At 41.7% G+C, this 21396-nt stretch overlaps 1 protein-coding gene across 1 annotated transcript in view; it reads left to right on the top strand.

Annotated features, from left to right (window-relative positions):
* LOC137217902 (testis-specific Y-encoded protein 3-like) overlaps positions 1-1736 on the top strand; it is a 43111-nt gene extending 41375 nt beyond the window's left edge. Inside the window, exons 6-7 of the mRNA XM_067724898.1 lie at positions 957-1194; positions 1713-1736. Of these exons, the coding sequence (XP_067580999.1) occupies positions 957-1194; positions 1713-1736 (262 nt within the window). The remainder of the gene's footprint in view (positions 1-956; positions 1195-1712) is intronic.
* Positions 1737-21396: the final 19660 nt, after the last annotated feature.

Below are 21396 nucleotides of genomic sequence, written 5' to 3'. Positions count from 1 at the left end.
TGTGTATAATATGTATGTCTATATATATGTATAATATATATACACACACATATATATATATACACACATATGTATATATAGAGAGAGCGCGAGAGAGAGAGAGGCAGAGAGAGAGTATGTAATCAACTTAGCTGAGTTAAATTTATAAATATATATACAAATTTTACTCAGCTAACTTGATTAAATTTTTAAAAGTTGTAGCAGGCTTTGGGAAAATGCTAAAGTTTGAAGTTCAGCTCGTTGTTGCACATATAAAACGGAAACAGACATTAAAAGCCCTGATATAGATGTGTATCCCCGTGTTAGCTTCTTAACGTGAGACTCACCTGCATTATGAAGCAGGGATTATAATCATTTTTCTCTTTTACAAAACTGTCCTGAGAAGCAGACATGGTAATATATATTCAGATCCTTGGAAAAGTTCTGTGCAGTTGTAGAGGGTCACTGAAATGACCCATGACCTTGCATTATAGTTCTGAAATTTGCCATTTTTTGCCACCCTGTTTTTAAATCAAAGAGCTTGGCCCTTCAACAGCACCATAAGCTTTGTGAGGGAGAGCCCCGCCCCTATGAAGCCACAGTGACGGGGAAGGTAACCCGAGGCCTCGTCGTCACTGATCAGTTCAGGACCTCTATCTCCGGGGGATAAGACGGTGGCTTCTTCTGGGACTCACCCCGCTGAAGCTGTCGGAGATGCAGAGTCGCTGGGCTCACAGGCTGGGCTTGAAGCTGCCACCGACCCTCTTCCCTCATGTGAGTAAAACCTGGGTTAAGTTTTAGCCTAATGGGTGCGGCCAAAGCTGACAGCTCAGCACAGGCCTCTGAGTCTGGTTTCTAACTCTACAAATGAACTGCAGAAAACGGCAAACACTTTCTTGTCTTTTGAGTTGAAAAACAGGATCTTGAAACTTTCAGGTGAGACAGTGTGGTCTTGAATCATGTTTTTAATCCTCAAGTGTCCTGTCTTTTGAGTGTCAGAAGGCCCAGCCCTGGAAATTTGACATGAACAAGGAAAGGGGAAAAGCTGAAATGAAGGCCTACGCTGTCCTCAAATTAAATAGACTGGAGGAGGGGGATCCCCAGAAGGTTAAAGGCACCGAGGCCTCGTGGTTGGTCTGGGAGATGTCAGAAGGAGCCCCAAAGCAGGAGAGACTCCTCCAGGGGATCTTCTGGGAAACTCCACACTTAGAAGAGGTGAGGCAAGGGTAGAGCAGGATCCTGTAGCTCCATGGAAAGTCTTGGGAAAGAACGCACAAAGGCACCCAAGCCTGCTGAGGTCCAGAAGATGTGTCAGGTAGCATTAACAGCGCTGCCCACAGATTCCCAAGAGGAAGGTGGGAGGGTGAGGAGAGGGGTGACGTGCCCTGAGGACGCTCCCAGACTTGTGAATATGCCCGGTGAATTTTCACCGCCTAAAAGTCAAGGCTTAACAGCAACCGTAGGAATGATGTCATAGGGGGTATAAAACTGATATGCTGAAAATTGTGGAAAGTGTTTTACCTTGTTGACTACGTGGCACCTGCTATAAGGCAGAAATAAATGCTGTAGGAAAAAATATGTATAGTTATAGAAAGATGAGGTTATATTTTGCATTATATGTGGCTTACAAAATTATATATGCTGGGATCCAGAAAGTATAGTGGTCTGGTATTGCCTTATTTTGTTTTAAGTGTTAAAGTTATGTTTTCACTGTGTTTCCTTTAACCTTTTAGGCACCAAATTTGAGGCACTTCTAAATTTAAAGGAGAGAACAAAAACAAATACACTGTCTTCACCAAGTGTCCAGATATGTAGTGCCAAGGTCTCATTTTTGTTCATTTCTAACACATTTCCTTTGACATTCTTTTGAAGAATCCCTGGAGAAACTGATAATTGATTATGTTAGTTTCCAAGTGCCCTTGTTCTCAGTACATTAAATGTATCTGAAAGAATGGTTTGCTTAGCGTCCCCCTCAAAGAGCCGCCCCACCTAAAAAAATGTGTTTGCATTTTTATGTCTGCCCCATGGTGAGAAGAGGGAGGATGAGGGAATACTGTCTGCTGACCATGTAGTTCAGTGAATAATAAACTATTAGAGACACAGACTAGTTGAATCAACATTAAGATGTAAAAAGTGAATTAAATGATGGGAGAGAGCAGGAGAGTGGGAAGTCAGATGGAGCGGGACACAGAGACACTCAGACCAGCACGTGGCACTTCCTGTGTGACCAGGACAGTCAGCACAAGAGAAGCCGCGTCAGCCTGGACCCTGGAAAGCTGGGATTCCAGTTTGTTCTTGAAATGACTTGCTAGTTCAGATTTCCCTGTGCATCCTTCCCACGTGCATTTGAGGCTTTTTCTCTTGTTCCTCTGTGTCCTTGTAAGTGAGAGCTCAGCGTACACATGGCTGCATTTGTCCTAGTAGCATCTGTGTGCCCTCCTTTCCTAGGGGGTCTGGAGGGCCCTTCCCGGGCGGCCCCAAGACTCGCGGGTGATTCTCTTGGAACAGTGCTTGTCGGGAGCACTGAGTTCATCAAAGGGGGTAACATTTCTCAGGGTGATAACCCTTCCTCTGTGCTTTGACCGCACGTTCTGTTCTGTTCTCCTGTAAAGTAAGCTTCTCATATGATTCCATCAGAGTTAACGTGCATGCTACTCTGAATTCTCCCCCTCCTTCAGCAAGGAGACCTGAGCTGCTGCTGGGGGCAACTCAGGGACGGGCTGTACCTCGACTGGATGCATGTCCAGCAGTGTCCAAGATTAGTCTTTTATATACAAGCACAGAAGAGAATGAGTCAGAGACAGAGGCAGAAAGAGGGACCAGGAGACAGAGAGAGATGGGAGAGATAGACCAGAGAGACAGAGAGACAGAGACAGAGCCTGCACAATAAGCCTTCTTAACACCCCGCATGCCCCCTTTCCCCACACACTGGAAAATCCTCTTCCGTTTAGGTTTCATGTAGAGTTTAATTCCGAAAGGGGAAACAAACGTTACCAATACCACCTGGTGTACATATTAGTAAAGGTGTAAGATGCTCTTTTTACTTTGTTAAGAAAACATAATCGTATACTTGTGGTTTTGTTCTGCGGTTCCCAAGTGGGGCTGGGAACCCTGGAGAGAAGTTAAGCGTGTGACAACGCGAGGCGTGTCAAGAGTCTTTCTCATGAACATCTGGAGGAGGCCCAAGGGAAAGGGCTTGAGGGGTGCACCGACTTCCCTTGTGTCTTCAGCGCTCAGTGATTCTAAACCAGCCGAGTAAGCCACCTAGGACTGCTAAAAAATTGTCCAAGTCTTCCCCTCCTTCACGGCAGCCCCCTGCCGCCGTGCTCTAGGAAGGTGGAGGGATCCATATACCAGCTCTTCGGAGAGCTTGTTCCTGCGTGGAGTCCGTGCATTTGAACTTCTTGAAATCTCAGCTCTCCGGTGGGCTCCAGTACAACTAAGCCTTCTGTAGATCATTCAGCATTTTCTGTTGGTTTGTACAGGAGTGATGTTCTTCTGAAACGTTTCACCTCATGAATCCAAGGGCAACTTTGGGTTGGTTTTGAATTGGCAGCACATTTTGAATTTTGTCAGCATCCCCTCTGTCCAACCCTTGGTGGCCCCTGACCTCAGCGTTTCAGGCCGCGGCCCACGAGTCTGAGGGAAGATGCCCTTGGCACCTCAGTGCACCGGCCACTGTTTCCAATTTCAACGTCCTCAGAACTAGGGAGACCTCCACTGCAGGTTTCCTTTGCTGGGGCTCGAGCTTGTCCTTGATGTTGGCCACATAGAACTTCAGTACCTTCCCTGTTATCTTCAAGCAGATTTTCTTAAACATAATTTGTCCATTTTTTCTACTTTACTCACTGGAGGATTTTGTCTAAGTTAGCCCACTGTGACTGGAAACAGATAATTTTCTTTATTTTCTCATATAAGTGTTGCCGTTTTATGGGGTCCTGCTACGTATACAGATGAATTTAGGAATCAGTTGCCAAGTGTCCTACTGAGACTTCCTGTCACACAATGTGTCATTTTCAGCAGTGGACGGGGAAATAAGCAAATTTTCCAGTTGCTTTTTCTTTTCTTGTCAGAAATCATCATTTGCAAAATTTAAGATACATTCAAAAGAAGAGACGCTGATAAGGGAAAAAAGTAAAACTTAAAAATATTTTTTAAGTGTCTTCTTTTCTAAATTTCTTTCAGGGATTCAGACATAAGTGCATTGTACCATCAGTATTGTTCGTTGATACCCTAAGTAAACTCAGCTGCTGGAGATCACAGTGAGGTGCCCCCTTCCTTCACCTTTCCAGACATGCTGTAATGAGAGTGGATGTCAAATCGATTCATACATTTATAATTAATATTTATATGCAGTACATTTTAGTATTGGGCTAAATGACATGTAAAGCTTCTGCATAGTCGTAGTGGTATTGAATATTTGATCAACACCAAATGGAAACTTTGGATTGTTTATCAAATCAGTCACTAAAGTGAGAGTAAAGATTCGAGGTAAAAGGAATCTTTTACAGGTCTGGCATGGCAGAAGGAACCTATAAATAGCACTTAGATGCTCACACTAAATTTAGAGGACAGTTATCTTACATATTTGTGTTCAGTACTCATAATGGTATAACCTACAACTGACAAAAAATGAATTTCTGCTGCAAAGGAAGAAATAAGCTCTCCTTGTGGCTAACAAATTGTATGTTAACTGTGAAACAAATATTGAGTTTACATTTTATTTTTTATTCTATAAGCCCCACAGTCTTAAGATCCTTATGTTTTAACTACATTTAATATTTTAAAGGTACTTAAAAACTTTATGGCGACAGTTTACATACTTCTCAGGTAGCAAAAAAAGGAAAACTTTGAAGACCAAAATATTGTCATATTCAAATGGGAAAACTTTGAGAAAAAAGTGGGTTTTAAAGTCAACAGCAACAAAATTTAGGGAGAGAACAATTATTCTTCATTTTTCTCTACTATGCAAAATGTATTTAACTCCAAGCAAGCTTTTATTTTAAAAGAGAGTCCTTTGAAGTGCATCAGCTGAACAGACTTTATGAACCTCAAAGCTGTCTTCATTTGTGCTGCATGCAAGTGACAGGGAGTGTGCAGTGCTACACACTATCCAGGGCTTCATGGCGACCAGGCTGACGTGAGGCTGTCGGAAGTTCATTTGGACAAGCGCGGCTTGCAGGCAGGGGCTGTAGGGAACCCAGAGTGCTGAAGGAGACGGTTGGGTGAGTTTCAGTTCCACCATGAAATCCACTCCCACCCCCCCTCAGAGATCTTCCCCTTCACCAGGGCGGAAGGCCCCTAAACCCATGGAAAGCCCACCAAAAAAACAGCACTGGAACCAAAAACTGCAGGAGACTTGCCTGCTAAATTATTAATTCTGCTGCAGGGCATAAGAGGTCTGAGGACAACCCTAATCCCAAACACAATTCTCTTCGCCTGGGGGATGCCAGCCTGAAAAACAAAGCACAGCCTTCCTTTTCCACCCTGATAGCTGTTTCACAGGAACCACCGCCTCTCATAGGTAGGCTCTGTGTGTCTCTGTTTCTGTATTTCTCTCCTCTGCTTTTCCATCGTTGCAGGCCATAAATGGATGTTCCTCCTTGTCTTCTGGTCTGAGATTGAGTTATTGCAAAAATCCTGTCCCCAGGAGCCACGGGAGACAGTAGAGCCCAGGTGCAAATCTCCTGTCACTATTTGAATATTATGCAAAGAACTGTCCAAAATGCCCGTAAAAATGTGGCAGCTGCCATAGGGCTCAGCTTTCAGGCTCCCAGATAGAGAATGTGAGATGCTTCCAGCAAAAGGTATTTCCAAAGCTATTGTAGGAGAAAAGTAAAACCCAAACTTTGGAGTGTATTCAGTGCTCTCTGAAAAGCACACCACCACTTGGAGTACAACAGTGAGTGTTCCTCTGTGGGACCATCCTGTGCTCATTAAAGAACAATGCATATTCATCACTGTGCTTAGCCCAGCCGGGCTACACGAAGTCCCTCCCCACTCCTCACCTCTTTTTGTTTCCTAGTGTATGTTTTATTTTTAAAAAATCTTTATTTATTTTGGCTGCGTTGGGTCTTAGCGCCCTTCATTGCAGTGCGTGGGCTTCTCTCTAGTTGTGGCTCGAGGGCTTAGTCCTGACCCGGGATTGAACTGGTGTCCCCTGCATTGCAAAGCGGATTCTTAACCCCTGGACCACCAGGGAAGTTCCCCTGCTCCTCACCTCTTTTTTTTTTTTTTTAACATCTTTATTGGGGCATAATTGCTTTACAATGGTGTGTTAGTTTCTGCTCTATAACAAAGTGAATCAGTTATACATATACATATATTCCCATATCTCTTCCCTCTTGCATCTCCTTGAGGAGCAAACGCCCTGGGGTACTTTCCATGTCAGACCTCCCATCTCTTTTCAATTGTATCTTATTCTTCATTGAATCCCCAGCCCCAAGGACGTTGCTGGCCCACAGCTAATCAGTATTCAATTTTTTCCAATAAAGGAAAACCACCTAGGAGACAGTGGATTTGAAATGCTTTGAAAATGTGAAGTTACTTTATCTCTATTCACTTCGTCAAATGTTTAATGAGTGACTAATACATGTTAGACGGTCAGCAGATGTCTGAACATAGTTACAAAGATACAGAAATGCTTTCTACATAGTGTGTCTATAACAAAACTGGGGCTGCATTAAAAAACTCATAAAGGACATATCCCAGTATTATCATAGGATAACAGAATCTTAAATTTGAAACAGAGCTCAGAGTATACTGAATTCAAATTCCGCCTCATACAGTTTCTCCCTTCTACAACGTTTTGACATATTACTCTTGAAATTTTGGTTAAATACTCTATGTGAAATATTCTATATTTCTGAATAGCCCCGTAATTGGTCTAAGGCTTTGAATGTTTTACAGAGGAACTCACCTGAGGCCTGGAAAGTTACACAAGTGACAAACAGATTGTTCTCTACCAGCTTCATCCAGAAGTCACATCGTCCACATTTACTTAAAATAGGAAGTGAAGTTTGAGGTGATGCTGTCAATTCTTCTCTCCTTCAGGCACTGAGCTGAAAGGGAGTGTTTTTGAAGGACATCCCCGATTTTCTTTAGGTCTTTAAGGCCAGTTCCTCCCAGAACTGAAGTGACCACGTGTCAGAGAAGAGGTGCTGTTGGAAGCCTTTGTTTCCACACAAGCCTGTCAACCTTGCCATCTGGTTTCTAGAGTGTACAGCTATCTCCTTGCCGTTAGGAGTGCTTATTTGCCAGGCTTTCAACAGAGGATGCAGCCTTGAATCATGTGCTCTTACTGAAAACTTAGATGAAAAAACTACGATTGAGGTTTAAAAGTGAGCCTAGCCAGTTGTGTTTGTCTAAGTCAACAGTGAGGCTGTGCAGATCACGGAGAGGGATGGGGACTTCCTGTCGCAATGTACCCTTTTCAGCATCTCGGTTACCCTGAGCCCGGGTCCCTCCTCTTGGAGTGCTGATCAGGTTCAGGATACCCCCCAAATGCTTGACATTCTCTAGAGTAACAGCCAGGAATCAGGTGGCCCACACTCTCTTTGAGGATTGGAGTGTGTTATTTTGGTGTGTGCTTCTAGAAATTACATCTTTTCCTTCTCACCTCGGAAGTGGCTGGATCCCTGCAGTAGTAAGCCCATGTGTGGTGGCTCTGGCTCCTTTCTTGTCTCGGGGATGTGAGTGGGGCTCCATGTCTCTACCTGACGGAGATCGCCGTGCAAAGCCCAGCCTCTGGGAAGGAGCCCGCATCCGTGGTTCAGGATAACAGCCTCAGAAGCTCTCCCTTCAACCCGCGGAGAACATTCAGCCTCCTCCCAGTTCCCTGCTTGTTTCATGCCTGGTGTGGGGGGAGGCGATCTGGCTTCTGGTCAGAATCAGCTTTACTGACCTGGATCTGGCTGAGTGTAAAAGCTGCAGAGGGGACAAAAGATCAAGCGAATCGAGCACAACTTGACCCGACCTCTTACAAACGTTGGGGCAGAGATTCTGCTCAAAGAGGGATACCTATCACCGATGCGGTTTTCTCCCCCTGTCCTCTGCAAAGTCATCCTGCTGATAACAGATCTAGTTCAAACCTAGGATAACACAATGCAGCTGCATTGCCTTAAACAGAAATAGAGGGTATTGTTGTGATTTCTTCCAGAATGGTGGCATTAACCCTGAGTGTCATTTGGCCATGCTCTCAGCTTTGGGGTTCCTGTGCTCTGAGTAAAGCACTGGCAGCTGGGTGCTCTATTCGGGGCAGTAGCGGCCAGGGGAAATCCACCCCAAAACGCTCTGCAGCCGCTCCAGCCTAAGGAGCGAGTTTTGGCGGACAATTCAGGAACTCTCCTTGTCTATCCGAAACCCCTGTGTGACTCACATCCTTTGCATGTCAGTTACTCCTAATGCTCCATAGTTTGTTAACAAGATACTCTTTCCATGTACGTGAGGAGGGGAGAGGTGGGCGGGAGGGGCAGAGAGGAGGACGGATGGAGGGGAAGGAGAGAAAGTGGAAGGAGAATGAAAGAGAAGAAGGGAATCCCGCCTTTCCTAGTTTTCCCCGGGCCACACAGCACCTTCCTACTGTTACAGAGAAAGAATATTCATGACGCTCCTTAAAGATAATGAGGCAGACTTCATTTAGGTCCCTAGCGATTCGTGCAGGGACCAGGGTGATGGGATTTTACAAAGGATACGACTCAGCTCCGGATGCCATGTGGGCCAGTGGGGGTCACAGCCAAGGGGCAAGGAGGGGGCACAGGTGGGACATTCCTGAGAGGGAACCTCAGGGCTTGGAGGGGCTCTGGCTCAACCCACCTACCAGTGGCGGGTGGGGATGAGAAACTGGATCAGGTGTTGAGGCTGGAGGGTCCTTGTAGGGTGACTTAGCAGGGTGCTTGCTAAAGTTGGCTTTTGCCAGGAGGTGCACAGGTGGGCCTGAGAGAAGTGTCAGGACCCGCATTAAAGTTTGGTCAGGCAAAGAACCTTTGTCACTCCTCAGCCTTCAACTCACGAAGGACTGAAAATTCCTCTAACTTCCTTCCCCACTTGGAAGCCCTCTGGTTCTGAAGTTTATCTGACACCCTGTTTGCCAGTGACCTTACATATCAGAGTCCTCACATCAGTACTGTTTTCCTCCTCTTAAGTGTTGATGTTCACCCCAGTTTTGTCTTTGGGCCCTTTCTTTCCTTGCTGTACGTACTCTTCACGGGCAAGCTCAGCCACCTGTTGGGTTTCAGCCTCCATCTGTAATCTAGTTTTTCCTAAATCTGCTCCGTCTGCAGGATGTCCCTCCCCTGAGCTCTGGACTTCTGTGTTTAACTGAGTATGCGACAGTTTCCCCTAGACATCAGTTCAGACATAATTCAAATGGACGTTTTCTGAAATTGAACTGATTTTCTGATAGCAGTCCTTCCTTTGGAATTGCACAGATAGTTCAGGAATCTGGGCTCTCACTGGAGATCCTTCCATCCTTTTCTTTGCTACCCATTTTCTATACAGTTACAGAACTTACATTAATTCCAAGTGTCTCTTCCTTTCTTTTGGCTTTTTATTTGGAAATAGAATAAATAGATAAATAACATAAAATATCAATAAGAAAAATAAGTAAAAGAAAGAAATGGAGAAACCATACCTGGGGAAATACCTTTTAACAATTTTATATTTGAACTATTACTTATGTTACCCACAATTGTTAAGAAAAATTAATGAGTTGAAGAAAACTCTTATCAAATAGAAAATATATAAGTGGAAAAAATTCCAATAATGTTTGCATTCAGTGCTGTCAATCACTTGACAATAAACTAAGTTTGAATGGAGTACTTTTATTAGTTTAGATTTTTTTTACTGGAGTATACTTGATTTACAATGGTGTGTTAATTTTTTCTGCACAGCATTATGACCCGGTTATACATATACATATGTATTCTTTTGTATATTCTTTTCCAGTCTGGTTTATCCCAGGACGTTGAATAGAGTTCCCCATGCTGTACCGTGGGACTCTCTTGTTTACCCACAAATGTGGTACTTTTATAGAAGACAAGCTCTCCAGCGTTTTTGTTGGTTTTGCTTGTTTTTCAGCGGGCCTCTGAGGCTGCCCGGATCCCATCGTGAACGGCCACATCAGCGGCGACGGCTTCAGTTACAGGGACACCGTGGTTTATCAGTGCAAACCCCGGTTTCCGGCTCGTGGGGACTTCCGTCCGGATATGCTTGCAAGACCCCAAGTGGTCCGGACACACCCCAGTCTGTGTCCGTAAGTACACCTGTGAACTAAGTCAGCGGGTGCTTACCTTCGTGGTGTTTTCTTTTGTCATTAGGTCGTAACACAGACACGTTTAAGCTCAGAGAAAGGATGGAGAGCTGTCGGAAGAGAGAGAACGTGGGCGCCCCTCCCCTTCCGTCTTTGGTCTTCCTCTCATTCCATGTCTTTCCGACGCCTCCTGCAGGCTCCCTCACATGTAATTTGCTCACCACCTCATCTCAGATGGGTCCCAGGATGAGGGATGTCAGGCATGCATTCCCCCAACGTTATCTCAGGACGACAAGGTGGAAACAGCATCCGACCAGAGGAGGATAGAGGTGCTGGGTCCGAGTATGCAGGTTGGCTTTGCAGGGGCCCCACGGTAGCCAGCCCCCGAATCTTCTGTGTTGTTTTGTGTTTTTGTCATTGCTTCATCATGAGCACAGAGAGTTTGTACGCAATCCTTCCTTTAGTAAAGATGTGAAATTGTATGTAACCATTGTCCTCAAACATTATAACTTGAGAGACAAATGCTGACTCCTATTTTTCTCTCTTTTTTTAACATCTTTATTGGAGTATAATTGCTTTACAATTGTGTGTTAGTTTCTGCTTTATAACAAAGTGAATCAGCTATGCATATACATATATCCCCATATCCCCTCCCTCTTGCGTCTCCCTCCCTCCCACCCTTCCTATCCCACCCCTCTAGGCGGTTACAAAGCACCGAGCTGATCTCCACGTGCTACGTAGCTGCTTCCCACTAGCTATCGGTTTTACATTTGGTAGTGTATATAGTCCATACCACTCTCTCCCTTTGTCCCAGCTTACCCTTCACCCTCCCCGTGTCCTCAAGTCCATTCTCTAGTAGGTCTGCGTCTTTATTCCCGTCCTGCCCGTAGGTTCTTTGTGACTTTTCGTTTGTTTTTTAGATTAGATATATATGTGTTAGTATAAGGTATTTGTTTTTCTCTTTCTGACATACTTCACTCTGTATGACAAACTCTGGGTCCATCCACCTCACTACAAATAACTCAATTTCATTTCTTTTTATGGCTGAGTAATATTCCATTGTATATATGTGCCACATCTTCTTCATCCATTCATCTGTTGATGGACACTTAGGTTTTTTCCATTTCCTGACTATTGTAAAAAGAGCTGCAGTGAACGTTGAGCCCTCTTTCATGTGTTTGGTGGCGATCTGTATATCTTCTTTGGGGAAATGTCTATTTAGGTCTTCTGCCCATTTTTGGATTGGGTTGTTTCCTTTTTTGATATTGAGCTGCATGAGCTCCTTGTATACTCTGGAGATTAATCCCTTGTCAGTTGCTTCATTTGCAAATATTTTCTCCCATTCTGAGGGTTGTCTTTTCATCTTGTTTATGGTTTCCTTTGCTGTGCAACAGCTTTGAAGTTTCATTAGGTCCCATTTGTTTATTTTTGGTTTTATTTCCATTTCTGTAGGAGGTGAGTCAAAAAGGATCTTGCTGTGATTTATGTCATAGAGAGTTCTGCTTATGTTTTCCTCTAAGAGTTTGATAGTGTCTGGCATTACATTTAGGTCTTTAATCCATTTTGTGTTTATTTTTGTGTATGGTCTTAGGGAGTGCTCTAATTCCATTCTTTTACATGTAGCTGTCCAGTTTTCCCAGCACCACTTATTGAAGAGGCTGTCTTTTCTCCAATGTATATCCTTGCCTCCTTTATCAAAGATAAGGTGACCATATGTAACTGGGTTTATCTCTGTGCTTTCTACCCTGTTCCACTGAACCATATTTCTGTTTCTGTGCCAGTACCATACTGTCTTGATGACTGTAGCTTTGTAGTATAGTCTGATGTCAGGGAGCCTGATTCCTCCAGCTCCATTTTCTTTCTCAAGATTGCTTTGGCTATTTGGGGTCTTTTGTGTTTCCATACAAATTGTGAAATTTTTTGTTCTAGTTCTGTGAAAAATGCCAGTGGTAGTTTGATAGGGATTGCACTGAATCTGTAGATTGCTTTGGGTAGTGGAGTCATTTTCACAATGTTGATTCTTCCAATCTGAGAACATGGTATATCTCTCCTTCTGTTTGTATCATCTTTAATTTCTTTCATCAATGTCTTATAATTTTCTGCATACAGGTCTTTTGTCTCCTTGAGTAGGTTTATTCTGAGATATTTTATTCTTTTTGTTTCAATGGTAAATGGGAGTGTTTTCTTAATTTCACTTTCAGATTTTTTTATCATTACTGTATAAGAATGCAAGAGATTTCTGTGCTTTAATTTTGTATCCTGCTACTTTACCAAGTTCATTGATTAGCTCTAGTAGTTTTCTGGTAGCATCTTTAGGATTCTCTGTGTATAGTATCATGTCATCTGCAAACAGTGACAGCTTTACTTCTTCTTTTCTGATTTGGATTCCTTTTATTTCTTTTTCTTCTCTGATTGCTGCGGCTAAAATTTCCATAACTATGTCAAATAATAGTGATGAGAGTGGGCAACCTTGTCCTGTTCCTGATTCTAGTGGGAACGGTTTCAGTTTTTCACCATTGAAGAGGATGTTGGCTGTGGGTTTGTCATATATGGCATATATGTTGAGGTAAGTTCCCTCTATGCCTACTTTCTGGAGGGTTTTTATCATAAATGGGTGTTGAATTTTGTTGAAAGCTTTCTCTGCATCTGTTGAGATGATCATGTGGTTTTTCTGCTTCAATTTGTTAATATGGTGTATCACATTGATTTGTGTATATTGAAGAATCCTTGCATTCCTGGGATAAACCCCACTTGATCATGGTGTATGATCCTTTTAATGTGCTGTTGGATTCTGTTTGCTAGTATTTGGTTGAGGATTTTTGCATCTATGTTTATCAGTGATATTGGCCTGTAGTTTTCTTTCTTTGTGACATCTTTGCCTGGTTTTGGTATCAGGGTGATGGTGGCCTCATATAATCAGGAAGAGTTTGAGAAGAATAGGTGTTAGCTCTTCTCTATTTGATAGAACTCGCCTGTGAAGCCATCTGGTCTTGGGCTTTTTTTTTTTTTTTTTTTTTTGGCGGTACCTGGGCCTCTCACTGTCGTGGCCTCTCCCTCCGCGGAGCACACTCTCTGGACGCGCAGGCCCAGCAGCCATGGCTCACCTAATAAGACTTTAAATGTCATACCTAAAGATTACTTCATTTATCCCTTTAGGGGTCTTCAGTTTTACATCTAGCAAAGCTTGAGGTCTTGCGTCTAACAGGTTCTACATCAGGCTGCATTACAAAATGGAAATAGATTATTTTGCTTTTCAGCATTCTACTTGCATTAGGATACACATGATGTGGCAAGAATTGCTTTTAAATACTATCTTGCACACAGTGTGTTCCACACGAGAGGGCTCAATTTACAGAATTTTCAAAGAAAAGCGAAAATAAAGTGATATAGATATACTTAGTATAATTTCTCATTGATGTCTAATATTTCTGTTAATGTGTGTGTGCTGATTCATTTCCATAGTACATCCTGTCTGACATTCCCAAAGGTAGTACTGTTATTATCATTAAGATAGTCAAGACTTGTCAGAACTCTGAAAACAAAACATCCCCAAATTTCATTACTGTAAAGTCTGATTTAATAAACATTAGTCCTTTAAAAAAAAAAGCTAACTTCTTTCTTCTACACTAAATGGTAAAAGTTCAAATCATAAGTTAATATGATTATATTATAAATATAAATTCCATAGAACGCTCACATTATTAATATATGGTATAAATAATTGAATTTTTCTAAATCCCATGATCTTTTCCAAATTCACATTTTGATTTTTGAACTAAATGAAGTGGTTCTATATACTGTCCTATTGGTCTCTTAACTCTCCAAGGCAAAGTGGTCTGATTAGATTTATTTATCTGTCAATTGAACAAGTTTCTTTTCTTGAGATGTTTGCATCAATATTTCAGGCCTGGTTTTGCTTATCTTCCTTCACTTTCTCCTCCTGATGAGATACGAGTCAGTATAATTTTAAACCTCTGTGATTCTGAATTTTAAGTGGTTTAATAAGCCATCATTTCCTGAATTTACTCAAGCTGCTATAAATTTACCAAATGATGAATACTTTATTATGCCACTCAGCTATTATACAAAAGCTGTGAACATTTGCTGGCTATATTTTTGAATATTTTTATGGGTTTTGTTAATGCTAAATTCTAGCAGCGCCTTCCTTAAAACCAGGAGACACCTCTGCTACCAGGAAATTAAAAGTAAATTAACAATTAAAAGCCTTTTAGAGAACACAGAGCCTTTTCGTAGGAGTTTCCTACCTTCCCTTGGGTCACGGTGACTCATTATCAAGGTTCCCAAAATGTAATTCCTTGTTAATATATAAGGCAGTTTCACACAAGAAGTTTTCTCACTTAATTTTGTGCACTTCCTTGGAAGAAGGTTGACCTAGAAAATCTTCAAGTTTTCTTCCGACGCTAAGAGTTTGGAATCATTAGCTGACCCGGTGTCACAGAAAATCACGTACCTGTGACATGTTCTAAGGAATGGACAACTTGTGTGTGCTTAGGTGGGAGTTTTCCTGGGACCTCAGCTCCTAGATCTACTTAGTAGAAAGAAGGAGGAAGCCAGAAGTACCAGATGGGAACAAAGATGCTCAAGGACCCAGTCAAAGAAGCTGGTGTTGATACAGGCTTCCCAGGATGCACTGCTTAAAGAGTGTGACTGCAGTCAGGTGTGGAGAGGGGAGGGGAGCCCGGCATTACTAACAAGGAAGGCAAAGAATGACATGACCTGTCAAGCACATATGAGTTTCAAGTCTCACCCTGGTACTCGGGGGGTTTTCGGGGAGGAGTGTTTTATCACAGGCTTCTATAGACTGTGGGGCTGATGCGACTTACACATTGGAACGAAAATTAAATTTGGTTTAAAAGCATGGCCAGACTTTGGCCTATTATTGGGGCTTGTAGATCTGTGCATCTGGGATAGGTAGAAATAAGACAGGATTTAACCAAAGGAATCATCATTAATTGTAAATATCACTTCAGACTTCTATGTGTGTGTGACAGCACATCCAAAAGGAGAGGGTAGTTAGAATATGTTTGTTTGTGCCTGATAGTACTTCCATGTTCAAAAATAATCTATCATAATAATTAGTTATGCCAGTTATCGGGGGTACAGCATGACCAGAGTCTAATAACGTCCTTGCAAACTATTCCAAATAAAATTGTTATTCCAACCAAATTCTGTTTGGTTGATGCAGTTCCTCTTGGCCTCTTTTCTCACTCTTTAGTCACTCCAGTCTTTCACTTTTTCTTCATTTCCAACTTCAGGGCACTTGTCAGATAAACAGACTCTGAAAGCTCTGACAAATTCCTTGAATAAATGTGTTCAGGACCTCACATGGGAGCGAGGGCACCTTGACAGGAAATGGGACAGCGCAATGCAGGTCCAGATATCATACTAACGTCAGGTCCTTGGTGGTCCCCCGTGCTACATCCTTCAGAATGCAGTGGGCAGCTTCTGGAAAGACCTTGGGTTCACGTTGTATCCCTTGAATATCCAGATAAACTAAAGCCACTTAAACAACAGCACATGTTCATGATTATAGAACCTCCTGACTCTCCCCATCCCTGTATACAAATATGCTGTCAAGGGAAAGGAAAGAGAGTGGAAGCTGCATGGGTCGGTCCATGTTGAAGACCCCAAAGGCCCTGATTTAGAGATGAAGGGACAGAGGAGGGCAAGTCAGAATGGATTACATCAATACCTCTGTCTAGTGTGTTTGTTTATTCTGATCCCACTGAGATCTTGGACATGTAAACCAAGTTCAATCTGTCACTTGAGAGGAGGTATATTTTTAAAGTTCCCAGACTATCATCATCCTTCTTATAAATGGCAGAGACATTTAAAGCTGCATCCCACTTGAGAGCTTTGGGCGTTAATTGTTAGACTTTGGAAATTATTAGGGTATTAATGTAAGGAGAGACAGAGAGAAATAGAGTGGGAGGGAGCGGGAGGGAGAGGGGAAGAGAAAATTGGAATATCCAATCAAGGTGAAATGATGTGAAGCAGTTGACTTCCATACTTTGTACCATTGTAGGGACTGCTATTATTGGCCAAATTATCTAAGCAAATAGAAGCAATTACAATTTTCAAAGTAAAATCAAACAAAAGTATTTTTTAACTTTAAGAATTGTCAGTAACATCAAGGATATATGTTATTAAAACTAAAAATATTCACATAAAAATCAAATACCAGTGGGAATGCATCCCTTCTGAACCCTATTCTTTCAAACTGCATTTCATTAGAAATACCATGGTTATAGGGAAGACATACTATATCTCTGTTATAAGGGTTCATTTTCTTTCAGATTATCTTCAAAATCATACTGTATTGAAGATGTTGGTGATGCTATAAAATACTAATAGTATTCATTATAATTGTTATTTATTGCCATTTTGATTATTATTATATTTAACTTTTGGATTGTCCTAATTTTTAAAAATTACTTTACAAAGGCAAATAAAATCACTGTGTGCTCTCAGAGACTTTCTAGTCTGGAAGATAAGAGACACATATATTAGGTGCATAATCTAATTAATATTCTTTCCTTTTAGTTTCAACATGGAGCCCAGCTATGATTTCCTACATATCTATGAAGGAGAGGATTCCAACAGCCCTCTCATTGGAAGTTTCCAGGGCTCTCAAGCCCCAGAAAGAATTGAGAGTAGTGGAAATAGTGTCTTTCTGGCATTTCGCAGCGATGCTTCTGTGGGCTTGTCGGGGTTTGCCATTGAATTTAAAGGTACTGTGACCAGCTTAAGTTGTGAGGAAAGTAATTTGTATCGAGATTGCTTTAATCATAAGCATTTATTTATAAAGTCTTGCGTATCTGCTTAATGCATAAAATTCTGACATCTCTCTCAATCATCTGGGGAACAGGGTCGATGTCGCCAGTGGAGAAGAAATTTCCAACACGCATTTCTACCTTAGCTGAAAGAAAAGAAAAGTGGGGGAGGGAGATTTCTTTTTCCAAATTCATGGCCATTTAAAGATAAATTATGATTTGTACAATAAATAATTTGGGTATATGGGTTTTGCTATCTTAATTTGTTTATGCAGGATGACTCAGTTTAAGTACATAAATAGCTTAGTCTGGTTTTTGTTTTTTGGGTTTTTTTGTTGTTGTTTTTGGGGTTTTTTTTTTTTTTGGCTTGCAGGATCTTAGTTCCCCAACCAAGGAATGAATCCGAGCCCTCAACAGTGAAAGCGTGGAGTCCTAATCACTGGACTGCCAAGGAATTCCCAATAAATAGCTTAGTTTTATCTCAAAATTTTTCAAGATGTAAAATATCGATTGCCATTTCCCTGTCCTGACCACCCATGGTGGTTGGTTTGATGGGGAGAAAGCACTGATCCTGGTCGGCACTTTCTTCTTTGGTCACCTCATGAGTGACTCCCACTTCTTTGGGATCCATCACCCCCTGTCACTAGCATTCAGAGAAAACAAACAGACAGATTCACAAACAAAGATCACCCCAACCTAAGCATTTTGCTGTTGGGTTCATGAAAATAAACATATATATTTTTCAAATCTGTTTCTCATGTGAACAAGGAAAACACGGGGTATATTACAAAGAATCAGAGCAAAGGATTTTTCAAAATATTAATTGGCAGTAGTGAGTGCTTTATAAAAAATAATGAAAATATATACATTTATTTAAACTTTTGAGTTAGTTATTAGTTACTAGAATTATAAAATAAAATATAGGGTACGTTTCATCTATGTTAACCCTTTAATGGACTTGTATTTCTTGATATGTTTATTTTTTTTCACGGTATGTGGGTCTCTCACTGTTGTGGCCTCTCCCATTGCAGAGTACAGGCTCCGGACCTGCAGGCTCAGCGGCCATGGCTCACGGGCCCAGCCGCTCCGCAGCATGTGGGATCTTCCAGGACCGGGCACGAACACGTGTCCCCTGCATCGGCAGGCGGACTCTCAACCACTGCGCCACCAGGGAAGCCCTTGATATGGTTTTTAAGTAGGAAATTAATCTACTTCCTCAAAAACACCGAAATCTACAAATTTACAATATACAATTTTTAAAAATTTAAACAATTCAGCAGTTGAAGGAGTTGCTGTGCTTTTCGGATGGGATCCATTAATGTTCACGAATAATTAACAGCAGTACTTTTAAGTATTTGCCATATCATTAGATAGTTTCTGTATTAATAAGAACTCATTGAAGTACATGTCACCATGACAACGCCCATTCTATAATGAGTAAAAATTCACACGTTTCATCTAAATATAAGACTGTAAGGAATGGGAGAGATTATTTGCAAATGATGAGACTAACATGGGGTTAATATCTAAAATATATAAACAGCTCATACAGCTCAATACCAAGAAAGCAAACAATGCAATAAAAAAATGGACAGAAGACCTAAAGAGACATTTTTCCAAAAAGAAAGACATACAGATGTCTAACAGGCACCTGAGAAGATTTTCAGCATTGTCAGTTGTTAGAGAAATGCAAATCCAAACAACAATGAGGTATGACGTCATTCGAGTCAGCACGGCCATCATGAAAATGTCTACAAATAACAAATGTTAGCGAGGGTGTAGAGAAAAGGGAACCCTCCTACACTGTTGATGGGAATGTAAATTGGTGCAGCCACTATGGAGAACAGTATGGAGGGTCCTCAAAAAGCTAAAACTAGAGTTGCCATATGAGCCAGCAATGGACTACTACTCAACCATAAAAAAGAATTAAATTCTGCTATTTGCAGATACATGAACAGACCCAGAAAAATTATGCTTAGTGAAATAAGTCAGACAGTGAAAGACAGATATTGTGTAATATCACTTGTATGTGGACTCTAAAAATAATGCAAATGAATGTACATGCAAAACAAAACCAGACTCACAGACAAACTTACAGAAAACAGACTTATAGTTACCAAAGGGGAAAAGGAAGTGGGAGGGACAAATTAGGGGTATGGGATTAACAGATACAAACTACTATGTATAAAATAAATAACAACAAGGATATTTTCTATAGCACAGGGAATTACAGCCATTATCTTGTAATAACTTATAATGGAGTATAATCTTCAAAAATACTGAATCACTGTGCTGTACAAGTAACACTAATATAACATTGTAAATCAATTATACTTCTATGGAAAAAAAAAAGACTGTACATCTGTCATCATCTTGTATTCCCCAGGGCATCCTAGGGTAAGAGAATCTGCGGATGAGTGAGTAAATGCAGAAGAACTTCTGTCCCTCATGATAGGGGGACAGGGCTGCCTCTTTGGTCTGGTTCTTTTGGGGCCAGCAGAACCTTCTAAATGGGTGCTAGAGCTATCACGCTTTAAAAGTTCTCCAGTGGAGCCTGTGAAAAAAAAAATCACCAGAAAACAAGGAAGGACACAGCAATGATACAGCATCCAGCAAGTACAAGGCCCAATACGGTGAGGGAAGCAGGGAGTGGACCTGGCTCTTGGGCTTGACCAGAAGGAGCCACGGGGCAGTCCTTCCGAGTGACCCCAGGGCCCCGGCGGCTTCGGCGCAGGCATTCTGGTAGGCGTCCGTAAGCAGAGCCGACAGGAACCAGGGCGGAGCACACCGCATAATGAAGTCATCTCATTGGTAAACGTGACAACTTGTAAGCAAAAAGCGTGCCATGAGTTATCACCAAACATCCTGAACTGACAACTGAGTAAATGCAACTAAAAGCTTTGATGCAGTGCATTTGGAGAAATGAATAAAAACTGGCCACCAGAGGTCTCAATTTGCAACACAGAGCAGAAAATCGTGGGAGTGGTATTTAACCAAACAGTACACTAAACCAACAGACACTATAACAAAAAGTGATCAAAAAGGCTGACCAGGCAACAGGCATGTAGTTTTTTCTCCATCATTTTTTAAAATATAATTTTATTTATTTTATTTTTTATTTTTGGCTGCGTTGGGTCTTCACTGCTGCATGTGGGCTTTCTCTAGTTGTGGCGAGCAGGGGCTACTCTTCGTTGCGGTGCGCGGGCTTCTCATTGTGGTAGCTTCTCTTGTTGCGGAGCATGGGCTCTAGGCGCGCAGGCTTCAGTAGTTGTGGCTCGTGGGCTCAGTAGTTGTGGCTCGCAGGCTCTAGAGCGCAGGTTCAGTAGTTGTGGCACACGGGCTTCAGCAGTTGTTGTTCGTGGGCTCTAGAGCGCAGGCTCAGTAGTTGTGGCGCATGAGCTTAAATGCTCCACAGCATGTGGAATCTTCCCGGACCAGGGCTCGAACCCGTGTCCCCTGCATTGGCAGGTGGATTCTTAACCTCTGTGCCACCACGGAAGCCCTTTCTCCATCATTTTATAGGAGAAAAATATACGCCCTAGACCAGTGCTTGTATTTATTAGACACTCAGTACATTCTGTTCAATGACAGAGTAAATGACATCTGATGGAAGGACTGTTCTCGTGCCCACAGTTTTATTTATTCATCCCTTATTTGCTTAAAATAAACAATCTGTGTTCTCTATGGGATCTAAGGCAGCGGTAAAGAATTATCAGAATGTCACCTGCTCCTTGAAATATCCAAATTGGTTTTCAATAAAGTGATTAGAGAGTGTTGGTCCCAACACAGTATACAACTATTGCTGTGAGTCTCTAACCAGAGCAAAAATAGAGGACCTGGAGGGGTTTCCACAATTTATATATATGATACAATATATTCATGATATATGTGATAATTAATATATTATACATGGCATATGATACATATGATGTATGATAATATATAATACATATATTACAGATGCTATATGATACATCTGATAATATATGATGTATGATATATGATATATATGATAATATATCATGTATGATACACATGACAGTATAATGTTTATATATTTAAGTTGCACTTTAACCAAAGTATGTAAATAAAATATTCTAATAGCTGGCTATAATAATTAGTCCAACGGTTGCCAAAGAGATCTCTGTTTGGCTGATTTTGACACATAGGTCATTAAAAATATAATGAGAGATATTGAACAAATACAGTTAAACAGGCCTCTTCTCCGTCCTGCCGGACGTCACAGAGTTTCTGCTTTTCCCTCTTCCACTGTTTGTTATCCATTCCGAAGAGGATGTAGGATGTAGTTTTCAGAGCCCATTGCATCTTTACTCTTTACCGGCGTACCTGCCACAATCTCCCAGGAGCATCTTC

Source organism: Pseudorca crassidens, chromosome Y (genome assembly GCF_039906515.1).
Source record: "Pseudorca crassidens isolate mPseCra1 chromosome Y, mPseCra1.hap1, whole genome shotgun sequence".
In the NCBI taxonomy this organism is placed as follows: domain Eukaryota; kingdom Metazoa; phylum Chordata; class Mammalia; order Artiodactyla; family Delphinidae; genus Pseudorca; species Pseudorca crassidens.
Note: the sequence above shows the minus strand (reverse complement) of the source record. Positions and strands in the feature narration are given on the sequence as shown.